This window comes from Plectropomus leopardus, chromosome 4, assembly GCF_026936395.1.
Source record: "Plectropomus leopardus strain MGB_pleo_1.0 chromosome 4, ASM2693639v1, whole genome shotgun sequence".
Taxonomy (NCBI): domain Eukaryota; kingdom Metazoa; phylum Chordata; class Actinopteri; order Perciformes; family Serranidae; genus Plectropomus; species Plectropomus leopardus.
In genome coordinates, this window is record NC_142179.1 from 12,740,075 (window position 1) to 12,756,337 (window position 16,263).

The window sequence follows — 16,263 nt, forward strand, 5'->3', positions numbered from 1 at the left end:
CTTTCACTCACAAGTTAAAGTTACATCCTGGGAACATGGTGAGACAGTCGTCATATGTTCACACACACACACACACACACACACACACACACACACACATCAGAAGACATAATTTGTGTGTTTTATGTGTGTGTGTGTGTGTGTGTGTGGTTTTAAACAACCACTCTCTTAGCTGTGTATTCACCCCACAGCAATAGAGCCTGTTTACACCTGGTATTAACATATGTATTTGGTGATCTGATTATAAGTGGACAACCTAAGTCTCTTTTCAAAACTAGCATCACAATGCTGCTCTGCATGCATCTAGAGTGACCACTTGTCGTATCTCACTTCCCCGCTCTATATGAATTAAACAAGTGAATCTTTGCATTTTTGTCAAGCAGCAACGCTTCGAGGCAAATGCAGAAGTCCCTAAGCTGCAGTTTATCAATATGCCAATTTAGGCCGACTTCAGAACAGAATAAATCCCCATAGACCTCCATGTTAATACAAACATGTTTACGGCCTTGTACAACAAACAGTTTTAGTCTCTTTGGCTTATTTAAACATTCACAACAACTGTATGGAGGGTGAATATTTATATAACTCAACTGTTTATTGTTTATTAAGGCCCAAAGTTATGCATATTTAGCACCTCACTCCTTCACAGCTCCACCCTTTAGGCCAAATATGGTCATCTCTGGCTCCAAAAACCAAGATGGCAACGGCCAAATGGGCTTCACAATGGCAATCCATAATACAGATGATGATGTCATGGTTGACACATCCGTTATTTGTACAGTCTATGTTGTTTTTAACCGGTAGTGGTATAGACAGACTTCAAGCATTACTGTTTGAAATGAGTAAAATCTTATTTAGTTGTAGAGTTGTATGCAACGTATTGATTCACAGCCCCTCTTTGCCACGCTCTCTCTCCGTCTCTGTTTATCATTTTATCATGAGACAAGTGCCGCTTGAAGACTAAAGCTGCAGGATTTTGAGCTCCAAGCAGGTGACACATACAGTGATAGGACTAACTGTTAACCTTTCACAAAAATAGCTTCCTAACGGTCTTTAACAAGTTTAGCAACAGAGTTGATTCACCGATGGTCTGAGTTTGTTGGAACAGTTCAACAGCTGCTGCTGTGTTAGCTCGTGCTAACTGAGCAGATGCTGAACTGACTGTCCACCAGGAGCAGAGTGGCTTCAGAGACGGTCTTTCAGCTCTTCATCTGTGGGATTCATAGATTTGAACCAACAAACGTTAGATCAGGAAGGATGTCATTCAGTCAAAGTAGGTGATTGTTTAATATGGCCACTCAGAACATACTCATCAAGTACCTTGATCTGTTGTGCTCATTGACCTTTGATGTCTGAGTCGCAACATCTCTGACTTAACCTTTAGCCATCCTTGATTTTGATTATCACTATTAAATTTCTCTGGATGTTTGAAAAAAAAACAAACAAAGTCTGCATAATGTAAAGCACCCTTAACCCAAAAAACAAAAAGAAAAAATCCACTAACATGATTGTTGGGGTTTGTATTAAATGTAATTTCATTGTTGTGACAACCAAAAAAATTCAGTTCACAATGCTATGTCATGTCAGGGTTTTGCAGAAATACTTCGGTGTACCCTTCTGTCCCTGGATCAATACCAGCAGTTGTTGCCGTTCTTGTAAACCTCGTAGTATGGCTGAATTGACTGGTTAAATGATTAATGGTCGTTCGTGCGCCTCTGGAACAATATGCGGTCTATTGATCACTTTTATCTTTGCTCCCGCTCTGACCAGTGACTGAAGTGAGAGATGATGATCTCTCTATGTGTGGGTGTATGTGTGTGTATAAGCATTAGGAAACGGAAGAAAGAAAATGCTCCAGCACTGCGTCCAGAGCCACGTGTTTTGCCTTGGTTGCCCTGGAAACAACAGAACGGACAAAGCAACTGAGTCCTTGAAAGCAGCAACGCTGAGCGAGTGAATGGAGCAGTAGAGAGATGCGATGGAGCAACAGGAAGATGCAGGGAAAGTGTGTGTGTGTGTGTGTGTGTGTGTGTGTGTGTGTCTGTGTGTCTGTGTGTGTGTGTGTCTGTGTGTGTGTGTGTCTGTGTGTGTGTGTGTAAGTTGAACAAAAGGACGGTTGGAGCATGCAGTGTTGCTGAGTCTAATATTTCTCACAGTCAGGAAAATTATCAGATATTGGATGTTGTCTTTTCTTCATTTGTGTGTCCTCACAGTTACAAGCACCACTGACCTCTTGAATCAGTGCTGTCATGTTGTTCCCCTCCAGTGCTCAGGCTGATGACCGAGTGAGAGTTGAGAAGAGGGACAGCGCTCAGTTTGAGTTCACCTCTGCAATGAACACAGCGACTGAGTTCTACTGCCACACCCAGGAGAAAGGTGTGTTTGTTTCTGCCTCATTTCTTTTTAGTCTTTTACTTCATATTCCCTGAAGTTGCTTATATATTCTCCTTAGGCCTCATTCACTGACCGTTCTGAAGAGCCTTCTTAAAACCATCTGACGCAGTTTCACTTAGATTCTGATATCCACCAATGTTTTCTTACCTGGGATTTGTTTTTAGGAAAGAGCAGAATCTATGCACACCCAAGAGCACACTTACACACATTTTATTTGTGCAAAATAATGTGTTATTGTGTTTTCTTTATTTCTTCAGTCATATATTATCATATGATTTAAATTACAGTAAAAACTTTATATTAGTTTTTAATTTTTAATTTTTGTCACTAGGGGTTTACAGATTATCGGCCTGACCGATTATTGAGACAGATACTTGACATTTTGGCAATTATCTGTATCAGCTCTTTATTTTAATGATCCCGAATAATATTAGTCAACTAAAAAGTGCAAACAAAGTGTAAGCATTGGAGGATTGTTTACTACGACCTATTTGTATTTTTATTTTTTTTGACTAAAATTTTCACTTGACTTCATAAAAAAAAAAAAAGATGCTGGGAGCTCGTTGTATATGATGTTGAAAGTTTCCGTTTTGAGTAAACATTCGATAAAGGCCTTTAAACAAAGTTTTTGTAGAGTTTGTTACATTACAGATTATAAATATTGACTGAAAGATTTTCATTTTTGTTGTAAGTGCATATCGATTCGAAATGTCGGTTATTTGTCTCAATAGCTACTAATAATCTGTATTGACATTGGTTCTGTCTTCCTCTTTGTTGTCTTCATTGTCTTCTTGGTCATCATTGTTGTCTTATTTGTCCTCCTCTGCATAGTCTTTGTCTTCTTCATCATCTATGTTGTCTTCTCAGTCGTCGTTCGTTTTTGTAATCAGCTTCTTTGTCCTCTTTGTTGACTTCATTGGCGTTGTCGTCATTTTTGTCTGCGTTGTCTTTGTCTTCATCTTTGTCATGTTCATTGTCTTCTTCTTGCCTTCTTCTATATCCTGTTAGTCTTCTTCTTTGTCTTCTTCTTCACTACAGAGGTGTTTTTTTCTTTTTTTATGTTTCCGGTGCTCTTTCACCCTCTATGGACCTTTGTTTTGGCATTTTCCTCCTCCTTCATCCTCTTCTTCTTCTCATCATCCTGCTTCTTCTTCAGTTACCGTGTGTGCACCTGGCCCAGCAGTCTCATGGCATGTTAAAGGGATTTGCGGGGTGGTTACCTATGGTAGTTAAGAGTGACTGGCACACGCTATGAATTTACAAGGACAATGGGATTCACAATGTTAAGAGCAAAGGTGTGAAAAATTCTGCTTCTAAAGAGTCCGTCATGAACCTAATGTAGACTTTAACTATAAATTTTAGAAAAAAAATGAAGAAGATATTGGTGAATGAGGCCCAATGAGACCAAGATAGCCATTCAGCCGTAACACTCTGGATGTTTCTGAGCAGTGGGCCTGTGAGTCATGGCTGTGTTTTATCTGTAAAATGTGGCATGTTTGTGTGTCTGTGCCCTCCAGGCTCTCGCTCTCTGTCAAGTGTAGCATCCTTGGAGAGTCCACTGATCTGCTGTCTGGGGCCGCTCATCCAGTACCTCCAAGAATTCAACCTAGAAAGAGTTCTTCAGAGTGAAAGGTACACACACACACACACACACACACAGACACACACACACACACACACACACAGAGGCTACAATATATTATCCAGTGTTCCTGCTGGTCATTGAAAACCTGGTCAGAGCTAAGACAATTACTCAGTTACTCGAATAGGCATTCAACCATAAGATAATTGCCCAATATTTTAATCTTTTCATTTTTTTAAACAAAAATAGTAAAAACAAATGCCAAATATTCTCTCAGATGAGAGATTTTGCAGCTTTGCTTTGTTATGTATCACTCAGACTGAAGGATTAGTTGATTTTTCCAAAAAGATAATCAGTAGATACATTTTTAGTTGCAGCCCTAATCATAGGATTAAGGTTTACAGGAATGTAATACAATGTATTTCACACTTTTGTAGCTTTAAAATTCAGCTTTTAGCCCTTTTTTTTCTCCATGTACATTTTTGCTGCGAACTGCAACTTTTACAAGCCAAGAAGGAAGAACAGTTTTCTGTCAAATGTCGATTTGATTTATAGAAATACATTTTTCACTCAATGCAGCTCATTCAAGCGTCTCTCCTGTGAGTCGGAGAATATGATCCTCAGTGCCGCCACCCTAAGGAACCTGGAGATCCTCTGCAATCAGGTAAAAGCACGTCCCAGCCGGCAGTCATGGCAACTGGTCAGGCGTAATTATGATGGGCAGGGGTCTGTCTGGATGATAAATGGTTTACACTGCACCGTACTTTGTGATTCTCCAGTGTACACTCATTGCCAAACAGAACATCTCCACTTTATCTCAAGTCTCAAGTGTGTGAAGGGAGGTCATGTTGCAGGTCTTTACAAGCAAAGTGCCAGTCAGTTGCATGTCTTTAAGGTCTTTAAATGCTGATCATTAAAGTGATACAGCATGTGGAAATTTTCCTTTAATAACATTGTTAGTATTGTATGTACACAGCTGTGACCAAGTCATTTTATAAATAAGCCTAATCTTTGCATTTTTGGTTATCTTGTTCAGATGGCACTAAGACGATGTCTTCTCCTCTAGCGTCACCTTGAGGTTGATTTGAAGCCGTTACATCAAAAACACCAGACTAAATTGAGAAAAACAGTCATTTTACTCCACCAAACAGCAGAGTTCCAGGTCTGCCGCTGCCTCGATCAGCTGTTGTGTACAGTAAAATTTAGTAAATTTTCAAATATATTGTACAATTGAACTGATGTTGATTTAAAAAAAATATGTTACTGTTACGATTGAAAATGACAAAAGACTTAAAAAAAGTCTGCTGAATCTACATATCTCTGCAGTTCAAAAGAGTTGACAGTTTTCTACCTGGAAGTGATTTCTAATGTCAGCGTCATTTCATGGTGATCCGGACTCTAGTGTGGCAGCATTATGGGAAGCTAGACTCCTGTGTGTGAGTGTAGAAAAAACTGTAACTGACGTGGAAAGTGGTTCCTTCATAAAGAAGTCATGGAAAAGTTTAGAAATTTTGTCTGTGAAAATGTGTGGGAACTGTGATTTTTAATGAGATATCTCAACAACTGTTTGATGGATTGCTGTGAAATATCACGTCGTCCATCACTTTGGTTTATGACTAAATATCTAAAATATTAATGACATTCCCATCAGCCTCGTCATGTTTTTGGACATCAGATTCATTCTTCATCGTCCACTATGGAGGAAATTTTCTCTCACAGTCTGTGCAATCAGACACTCAAAATAAGTAACACACATGAACGAACAAGAACAGCACAACACAGGACTATTAAAACAGTGGTTTCTAACTGGTGAGTCGCAGGTCCGAACATGTCAACTTTGTAAAAAAAATACATTTCATTTTGAAATACAGTGTATTTCCAGCACAGTGCTTTTGTTTTAAAGGGCCATTTCCTGCTGTGCAGCAACAATTTTACTGCCCTGTTGTTGGTATTATTTGGCGAATTAACATGCTGTGCCTTTGCGGCGATTTTATGTCACCAATCACTTTTTTCACTTTTTTAGTTGCACTGCTCTTTATTGACTAAGTCTTAGGTAATTGCACTTTATTTTTAGAAAAGTTTTTATTTCTTTGTGTTCTAAGCCCACATGTTGTACATTCTGTGAAATAAAATTGAATATGTGGTAATTTATCTTTTGTGTGGACCTTGAACTAATCTGGACCCTGTGGCTGGACCAGTTGGGAACCACTCTATTACAGTAGATATTTTTCCATTAACCCTGAAATTGTGAATATAAAATACACCTAATGGAATCGTGTCAATTTTAAAAAAAAGTGATATTTTGATTCGAAAAAGCTATATTTAGCAAAATTGCGATGGAAACACTTTTGGCTTTTATAGGTCACATGATGCCATGGCTATGCACTTGTTTGAACTGGCTCCCTCTGACATGATGCAGCAGGCGATAAAAGGTTTTATTGCATTGCATAACTCTTCAAAAGTGGATCATCCGGATGTTTTGAATCTGCACTTCTTCTGTTAAATTGTGGACTATCACCTCCTAGAAGTCTCTCATACGTAACTGCTTCTACGTATAAGGGGCTTGCCTTTTCGTCATAGCAGGCATAACACGGCTACGGCGCCTTCAATTGGAAATAATGACGGCTAGTGCAGTGAAGGCAATAGAAATAATCCTGCTGATGTTTTTAACATCCATCGTCATTCTTCTTGAAATGTTATCATGAGAGGAAAAGTCACATAACATCACTCAGTGGAAACGCAGCCTTCTTGCAATTGTGTTTTATCGACATTTTAAGTTTTCCGCAAATCTGTAATGAAAACCCGACTAGAGACCCCAGTCTGTTCAAGGCTGTGATGAGATTTCTTGCAGAGTAGTTGTCTGAATCTGTGGCCGCAGGGGAGAAGGGTAAAGCATGGGTTAAAGGGGTGGTGCTGGTTGTTTGCTATGATCAGTGCTCTGCAAGTGGTGACAGAGTCAATGAAGGCATTTGGGGGTTGGGGAGGCCAATTATTTTAGAAGATATATTGGTGATTTTCAGGAGCTTGTTTCTATCGGTGTGGTGGTGAAAAATCAGGAGGATGGGTTCAATATGTTCAATGCTAAAGACCGAGCATTGTCCTTTGATACATTGCTTTTTAAAAATATCGATTATAGCTTCAAGTGAAGTCTCCATTTTTGTGACGTATGGCTGACTCAAATCCAACTCTCAAGTCTTCTGTTTTTGAAGGAGACTGCTGAATGGAGGTGCATGTCAGTTATACTTCACTGCGCAGGTTTAAGAAGTTTGAACATGACGTTTGAAACATTCAGACAGACAGAGGAAGTTTTCCATTTTGGCAAGCTTTCACCAGATAACAGCCGGCCAGTTTGAAATATCATGCAGCTTAACAGATAGATAGACAGCTTCCAAATATATAGTTTTTATACATGTTATAATTTTCCTGATTATGTCCATACAACTCATAATAACTCAATTTGCAGTCATGGTTGCACGAAAGCTGTCAGTGGTTGAGTTAAATTGTCAATCCTCCGATCACAAGAAAATATTTATTGACTAGCGAGGCTCTCTTTGGTGATGGCTCAAAAGTTCAGCACAACAGTGCTGCCGTAACATGTGTGTCATATATGAAGTTCAAGCACACTTCAGGCCTTCTCACCCAACTGCTTGTGGTTTCCATCTTCTTATCAAATCTCACACTTATTACATCATAATATTTTTTCTGCCTGAACTTCGGCACTTTCAAAAGATACTTGTGTAAGCTGTGTTTTCTGTGTGTGTGTGATCTTTTGATAGACAGATGGTGGTGTGAAGGGCAGTCTGTTGTGGGTGTTGGACCACACACGCACTTCATTTGGGAGGAGACTGATGAGGAAGTGGGTGAGCCAGCCGCTCACAGACTCACAGTAAGTGCATCACAGCCTCTGACCTCTGACGAAGCTTGACTGTCAGTGCTGAACTCCGCTGATTCAGCATCTTTCCTTCACGTCTTGTCATTCAGTGTCACAGGGACAGACAATGACAGTGTAATCTGTGAGCACTTTCTTGCCCTGAATTAAGAGTCTTAGGCATTGCTTATGTCGCTTTAATATCAAATAAGATGACTGGTAGAGATTAAGAATTAATCGATCACTGGTTTTATGATAAACCCTGGAGAAATTCCAGACAGTTAGTAATACTGTGAGTAATTAATAAGTATTAATGATCATTAAAACTATGTTGGACATGGTGCTTACTACTGCTTTTTTGTTTGTCTGTTTTTTAAAAATAAAACCTGATGCATTTTTTTAGTACTTTTTGGAGAAATTACATTACAAACATTTTAAGAACACCATGATCAGGGATGTCCTGATCGAGCTTTAATGCCCCTAATCCCCTTCTAAGTCCTTTGAGTATCTGTCGATGCTGATACCTGAATCCTGATGTGATACATGTATTTGCCTGGATAATACAGCTGCACAATGCACACTTCAAGTACTTTAAACTCAATTAATCCAGTGTATATGCCTTACAGTTTAATAGCCCTGCAATGCAATACAAGAAAAAATATCTGCATCCACACAATGCCTTAAGGTTGTTTTTTTTTTTTGTTTTTTTTTTTTTACAAAATAAGAAAGTAAACAAACTGAAAATAGTTTTTACAGCTCTTATCACAGCTCCACTTAGTGCAGCATTTATTTTTTTTGACAAAATAACAAAGTAAACAAACTTATATGTGTCTTAAGAGATTGCTCTCAAACCCACTAAGTGTAGTGCTGTAATAACAGTGCAGAACACTATAAATGAGTGAAATAATCACAATTCCACTTCATAGTGGTGTTATAGCTGAACTTTAACATTCCCAGTCACAACAAATAAACATTGGTCCCAGTTTTGCGTATTACTGCATTAAAGTAAAACTCGTTCACTAAAAATGAACAAAAACTTAAATTCCACTTTAATTGGTGAAAAAAATCAGTTTCTACTTATTGGAAAAGCAGCTTTACAATAAAACCTGAATACGTGCCACAAATCGTGCATTCTCAAAGTAACCGATACTGATCAGTTACAAATTGTGTTGATCATGCCCGACTCTGATCCTTTAGATCTGATCAGGATGTCCTTAGCTCTGATAATAATAATAACAGTGATCATTTTTGGTCACTATTATGGGTACATGAGATTCTCCTTTCATCTCTTGTAGAAATGGGATAAATTCCAGTGTACAAGTTACAAGCGTACACCTCATCCGAAATCTCTAGATGGTTGAGTGATTACAGTGTGTCATGCGTTGACAAAAATAAAATACTGTACATTGTTAATATGACATTATATCCATTAAATCTGACGTTTAGTACCTGAGACTTTGGCTAACATGACGGTTCGTAAGGTTTTTATCAGGGTCATTGTCATGGCACGATCATGTTGATGTGACATGGTTGCAGCATTGTTCCAAGGCCGTTCACCCGCCTTCCAAAAGCTCCTCTCATTACACGATCTGGTAATTTTTAAGGTAAGAGATGTTAGCTAGAGTCATGTGTTTTTAGTATTTTTCAAGCAGCCTTGCTGCAAATAGAATTCCCTCTTGTGGGACTAAAAAGATTTGAAATGAACTGACCTGACAGCCTTTGGTCTGTCAGTCTCAGCACAGGAACACAGCCTTCAGGTCAGAGGCAGTGCTTCTTTCTCAAGCTAACTTTGGGCAAATTAGACTTCCAGGACCGTGCAGCTTTGGATTCACTTTATTGTGTCAGTGGGACAGAGAGCAGACTTGCACAATGACTGTAATGTTGTTATTTGAATGATTAAATCCCATGTCAGGACCAGAAATAATACAAGCAACTAGTGAAAGGCAGTATTCTCTGATTTTGATAAAGTAACATAAAATAATATTTATTTTTTTCATGTTTGAAATAACGTAATGACTGAAATCACTTTAAAATAAGCCGGCATTGTTGGAGGGGATGTAAGACAGCGGCCACAATATGATCACTATTTTTCTCCAAGCGGAGCAGCTGTTCCTCCTGTCGAAAACACTGCAGAGTGAAAACACACATAAAAAGCGTTCTGGAGGCGCTCTCCCTAAATAAAAACACTGAAACTGACTCACAGCACCTCAACTATAAACCACCTCTCAGTTATATTATTTCAGCACTGTTCCAGTTCTTTTCTCTGAACAGTAATTTTATTATCCATATATTGATTGCGTGCGTATTTTTGTCTGTGGCCCTCTCCCTCCCACAGAGCAGGGATTATAGCTGTGGAATGGGCACTGCTCTCAGATTATGCAGACAGCTCCTCTGCAGAATTTCAACATCAATAAAACCCAGATTACACGCAGGCACATTAATTCCAAGACACACAGTGCAACAGCACCACATGACACAAACACTCATGCACATACACACACGCACACAATAAACATGCATGATTGAGTGTGAGTTTCATGTCCATTTTATTACATAACTGTGCTTTACTTTTTCTGCTTTTTTCGGTCCATTTTTGTCTAATGTTTCAATCCACAGAATAAGTTTGTACTCATGTCATTAATGGGATGTGTTTTCACAGGTTATGTGTAATTTAGACACAAGTCATCAGTTTTTTTTTTAACACTTTAAACTCTGATACATTGAAACATGAAAGATGCAAGCTCACATTATAAAAGTACAAAACTGCAGCCTCATCCAACACCAGAAAGGATACCATAAAGATCCTGTAAACTAATGGAAAAATATCACATAGATGGTTGGCTTTAAAGGCATTTGGTGCTCCACCTACCAAATGACCTCTTTAATATAAGTAACTTACCCTGTTTATCATTTATTTTGTGAAGAAATTTTTGTTTTTTTAAAATGCTTTAATTAATTAAACAAAGTGTCAAAAAATGGAGAAAATTCTCAGTAAATTGAAGTCACAGGGGTTTACGTGTAACAACAGCAAAACTATTTCAAAACATCTGTCAAGAGACTCTCACACATCATGAGCAGTATAATCCATGTGTCTTTTCTCCAGTTATATGGTCAGTACTTCCCAAACAGACAGCTCCTTCTGATGAGAACTGAACTGAAAGTGAAACTTATCAAATACTCTCTTCAAAACCAGACTCCAGTGACAAAAACTGTAATTTTACCTCATTTACCAACATGGGAGCTGCTGGTGTACCGCTGCATTAATCGGTCAGTAAGTTTGTGTTATTGTGTGACTTTGGTGAATTTGAAATAACTCTTTAAAACATCAAAGTCGCACAATAACATACATAAAGTACTGATTGAGGCAGCAGTATACCAGCATCTCCCGTGTTCAGTGAGGTAAAATTACTGTTTTAGTTAGTGGAGTCTGGCTTTGAAAAGAGCATAAATAGATTTCGTATTTGGATAAATGAGACTTGGATTATACTGCACAGGTTGTGTGAGAGTTTGTAAACAGATGATTTGATACAGTTTTGCTTTCATTAAACGTGAAACCATTTTACTTCAATTCATACAGAATTTTCTCAGTTTTTGGCTTCTTTGTTCAAAATGGAGGCATACAGGAAAGATTTGTTCTCTTAATAAATTCCTTGCAACATGTGGTGAGTAACTGATATGCAGATTGTCTTTTAGGGGGTGAGGTATTCCTTTATATTGGTTGGGCTACTTCCAAACCTCAGCACGTCACATTTGGCATTTATTTCAATGAAGTCCAATTTAGTTCTCCAAATAAGACCATATTTTTGCTGAGGATTTTTGCACACTGCCTTCTTTGCTTTTCTCTCATGAACACACAGGTCTATCTCAGAGAGGCAGGATGCCGTGCAGGAGATCCTGGAGTCGCACTCTCTCACTTTAAATTCCATCAAATCTCTGCTGTCGCATTTACCCGACCTGGAGAGAGGCATCTGCAGCATATACCACAAAAAGGTAAGAAAAGAAGCATGAAAAAAGACACACACACCTCTTACCCCTTGGATATGATCCTTTTCTCACTACCTTGGTATTTTTGAGGAGAACTGGGAATCATTGCTGTCGGTTATGATAACATTTAACAACCACATTGAGGTTAGATCTGTGGGCGTAGTGACCATTTAAAACTGCTGGGAAAAAAAAACACTCAAACAAAGGCGCTGACAAAAGCAAATCTCCCTTTTCTTACTCTTTTGCATAAAAATGAAAAACAATTTTATCTCTCTCCCTCTGTTTTATGACGTGCCTCTTGATTAACGGCAGGGAGCAGTCGCCTCAGTGGCACTTACCTGATTGTCTGACACAATCTCATTTCCCATCGGACCCATTTTTGAAATGTCAGATGGCTTCATCCCACCTGTGTGTGTGTGTGTGTGTGTGTGCACGTGTGTGTGTGTGAGCGTGTGTGTGTGTGTGTCTGTGTTGTACAGAGATGAGAGAGGCACTCTGATCTGAGCTCATGATCAACTTTCTGACTCCTTCATATATTGTTAAAAGAAAACGATCAAATGTCACCGAACACACACAAATACACACACACAACACACACAGGGGCTTTAATTGTCATTTTGCCCATCTGTAGATAAATGTGCCTGTGTGTAATGGCCTGTGTCTCGATGGCTCCATTGACATAATGGGTGGTAGGGCATACTTATGGTCTCCAGTCGCTGTCTGTTTGGGTTCATGAAAGAGCATCACGGGGGACCATTAAAACTGCAGCATGTGATTAATGCCATAAACTACTGTCAGTGTGACTCTCATTAACCTTTCATGACTTGTTTCTATACTGTGACATCACTAATGGTAATTTGAAGTCAATATAATCTACGATATTGATCTTCCAAGATATTTCCATTGCGAGCATTAATGAACGATTCACTTGATTTCATCTTAAAGGTCCAGTGTGTAAAATTTTGCGGGCATCTGTTTGCAGAAATGGTGGATGATGTTCATAATTATGTTTTCATTACTTTATAATCACCTGTTTCTGTTACCTTAGAATGAGCCATTAATATCTACATATTAGTATGCCATGTTTTCTACAGCAGCCCAAACCCAACAGATCAGTCAGTGGCTCTCGATATGGCCATTCACTCACTGTCGATCACTGTAGTTCTTCTGTGTGCAATCTGCAATCTCACTACTAGATGCAAATAAATCCTACACAAAATCCTATTTAATATAATTTAATTTAATTATACTTTATTTTATTTTTTATTTTGTTCTGTTTTCTTATTTTCTTTTATTTTCTTTTCCTTTCTTTTCTTATTTTTCTTATTAATTTGTAATAAAATTAATAATAATAATAATAATTATTATTATTATTTTGATTATTTATTGTGGAATTCAAATCTCCCATGTTTCACTGTATTTATGTTTAAAGCTTCTGCATTGAGGAAACATTAAACAGTATCTGCTCTGTTTAAGATAAAACAGCTGTGTTTGCTGTATTATGGATTGTCAGTAATTACCAAAAGAGCTAAAAACTACACAAAATGAAATAAAGTAATGGCAGCCTTCGATCACCCCCTAACTAAAAAGTAATGATGAATGTAGATACATGTCTTGGTGGTATTTGGCATGAATGAAGGAGGATATCAGTGACTGAAATTTTGAATAAATCCTGCATCTGCATTTTTACACACATGTAACTCAATAAAACATCTTGGATGTTTTGTTTTTGGGGGCTTTATTTTCTTGCTGCCGTATTGTGAAGACTTGCAAACTGTGCTGCTGCAGTTAATGAGTGGTGTCTCTCACCACAGCCTTGGCTGTAATAGATGGTCGCTCTTTAAGCTTGGCTGCCAAACCCAGTGCTGATGAGATTTAGTGATCTAATCTCGCTGGCTTACAGAATCCCTCAGTAACACAACACACACACACAGACACATTTTGCCACAATACTAAAATTTTCAGCTTTAATGCAAAGCGAGTATTAAAACAATGAAAAAAATAATACTCAATGCCTCTTTCGATACCACAGCTAAAGAAAAAAAAAAGTTCTGGGCACTGAAAATATATAATTTCTTAATTAACAACCTAAGGAGCCCCTAAACCCATCAAAAAGTAATGTTTTTTGTTTTTTTTTACCTTTTGTGCAAACACAGTAATTATGCTGTTTTTTACTCTTTTTTTTTATAGCTTTGGTAGTTTCAATACCATTGAGAGTATAATTAAGTGAGATATATCCTGTAGAACACGTGGTCTGGATAAAGCATCAAAGTATTGATTATTTGACAACCTTAACACACACACACACACACACAGACACACACACATACTCACTCACACCTCACTAGGCTATAAAATGATTTGCTTTTTGTTGAAGTATAAAGACAGTATTTTTTGCCTTCTGATCGATTGCAGCTTCACTTACCACCCTAAACACTTATTCCACCCATTCACACTTCATCAAATATGATACATATCTGTGTGTGTGTGTTTGTTCTCCAGTCTTCCACGCAGGAGTTTTACCTCATTACCAGCAGTCTGTCTCGCCTGGGGCTTGAACTTCAGGCCTTGCTCCCAATCATCCAGTCACAGATCAGCTCTGCGCTGCTGCGGGGCCTCCTGTTGGACACTCCTGACCTGCTGGCTCCAGCCCACAGCCACCTCAAGGTGCTCAATGAAAAGGCCGCCAAGTGAGTATGAGGAGGACCACAGTACCACAAAATTAGGCCGAGGATACTGTTGTGAGTAATGCTACATGCAGCTGTCACTCTGCATATGTATTAACAGTCGGCATGGAGCTCCAAGAATTTTCTTTTTTTTTTTTCCCCAGTTTTTACTCCTGAACAGGTTCTCAGAAACTCTCCTGTATTGTGTGTCTGTCCTCTTGAACAAGCCGCTTTGAGCTGCACTATGATTTGTTACGAGCTGCCGTCTCATTTAGACTGTTTCTGTGTTTGTGGAGGTCGGGGAATAAGACAGAGCTGTTCTCAGATCTGTCCAGCTTCCCAGTGCTGCAGGAAAGGAGGGAGCAGATCCAGACCGTCGTGGACGAGATTCAAGACCACCGCAAAGAAATCCGACTGACGCTGAAGGCCCCGGCACTCGACTACACGTCCGTCTCTGGACAGGAGGTACCCACTGTGTATGTTTGAGGCTGAGAGTGAAAGACAGGTGGGAGGAGATTGATGGCCTGATTCGGGTGGAAGACTGAGTCACAGTGATGATCTGGTGTGTGTGTGTGTGTGTGTGTGTGTGTGTGTGTGTGTGTGTGTGTGTGTGTGTGTGCGTGTGTGTGTGTGTGTGCGTGTGTGTCCGCGCCCGTGCGCACATTTTTGTATCGGCGTGTGTGTCAGTTTTAATCAAGAGTGACGCATTGTTTTGAACCGACTGCTCCCGTCTTATTTATCAAAGTCTCCTTCCTCCTCTTCTTCCTCCTTTGCCCCCAGTTTCTGATTGAGGTGAAGAACTCGCTGTCGTCTACTGTTCCACCTGACTGGGTCAAAATCAGCAGGTGAGCTCACAGTTACAGCTCACACACACACACTCACACTTACACAATCACAGCCAGCCAGTTTTTTTTAAATTATATGATAGTGGCACTGACTAAAATTTTCTCCATGGTGTTAAAATCACAGACTACTAAGTGCCATCAGAGATTTAGCTGCATAATTCTGAGGACATTTTTGTTTTTTTTTAATGAACAGTTTATTGTGGAGAGTGATTGTCTCTTAATCACAAAAGATAGCGAATTAGTAATGGAATTACTTTAAAAATGTTAATATATATGATACATTAAGGCAATACAATGGAAAACACGTTTATGATACTATTGATTTCATTTGCAGAGAAACGTGAAATCAGTAACTTGTTATTTCTGTTGTCATTTTCAGCCGTAGCTGTACTCTTAAAGATAAATAGTTAAAAATGGTGGCCTTTCTGATGTTTTTTTTGTGTTAAGGATAAATAGTTAAAGATAATGGATGAATGGATGGATTATTTTTTTACTTTCTTTAGTTTGCTATATTTTGCTTGCAAACTATAGGATGGATGTTTTTCACTTAATTGTTGATCTGGTCATTAACCGGGGACAAAATGCTTGCTATGTGTTAAACGTTGCTTTGCTTAATGGCGGAACAAAACAGAGAAGTTGGTGTCCGGCGGTCTCTGCACTTGTTGAAACTCAGTATGACGTATCGTTCCTTTAATAATGGTTGATGTGACATGTTATACGCGTGATTAATTCCACACTTTTTATCCATTCTTTGCTTTGCCTTCTGCACCTCACCTCCTTGCCTCCCCTCTGCAGCACCAAGGCAGTCAGCAGGTATCACTCTCCCTTCTTGGTGGAGCGCTACAAGAAGCTGCTGCAGCTCCGAGAGCAGCTGCTGCTCGACTGCCAGAGGGAGTGGACTAATTTTCTGGAGTATGACACACA

General features: G+C 38.9%; 1 protein-coding gene across 2 annotated transcripts in view; it reads left to right on the plus strand.

The window, feature by feature from the left end:
- msh3 (mutS homolog 3 (E. coli)) overlaps nt 1-16,263 on the plus strand; it is a 55,817-nt gene that overhangs the window by 8,019 nt on the left and 31,535 nt on the right. For both annotated transcript variants that reach the window (XR_015776408.1, XM_042488342.2), the window contains exons 9-17: nt 2,267-2,376; nt 3,912-4,026; nt 4,556-4,640; nt 7,753-7,862; nt 11,702-11,834; nt 14,331-14,518; nt 14,791-14,959; nt 15,275-15,339; nt 16,135-16,251. Coding sequence is in view for 1 of the 2 variants with exons in the window: in XM_042488342.2 (XP_042344276.2) it covers nt 2,267-2,376; nt 3,912-4,026; nt 4,556-4,640; nt 7,753-7,862; nt 11,702-11,834; nt 14,331-14,518; nt 14,791-14,959; nt 15,275-15,339; nt 16,135-16,251 (1,092 nt within the window). In the remaining variant the exon portion in view is untranslated. The remainder of the gene's footprint in view (nt 1-2,266; nt 2,377-3,911; nt 4,027-4,555; nt 4,641-7,752; nt 7,863-11,701; nt 11,835-14,330; nt 14,519-14,790; nt 14,960-15,274; nt 15,340-16,134; nt 16,252-16,263) is intronic.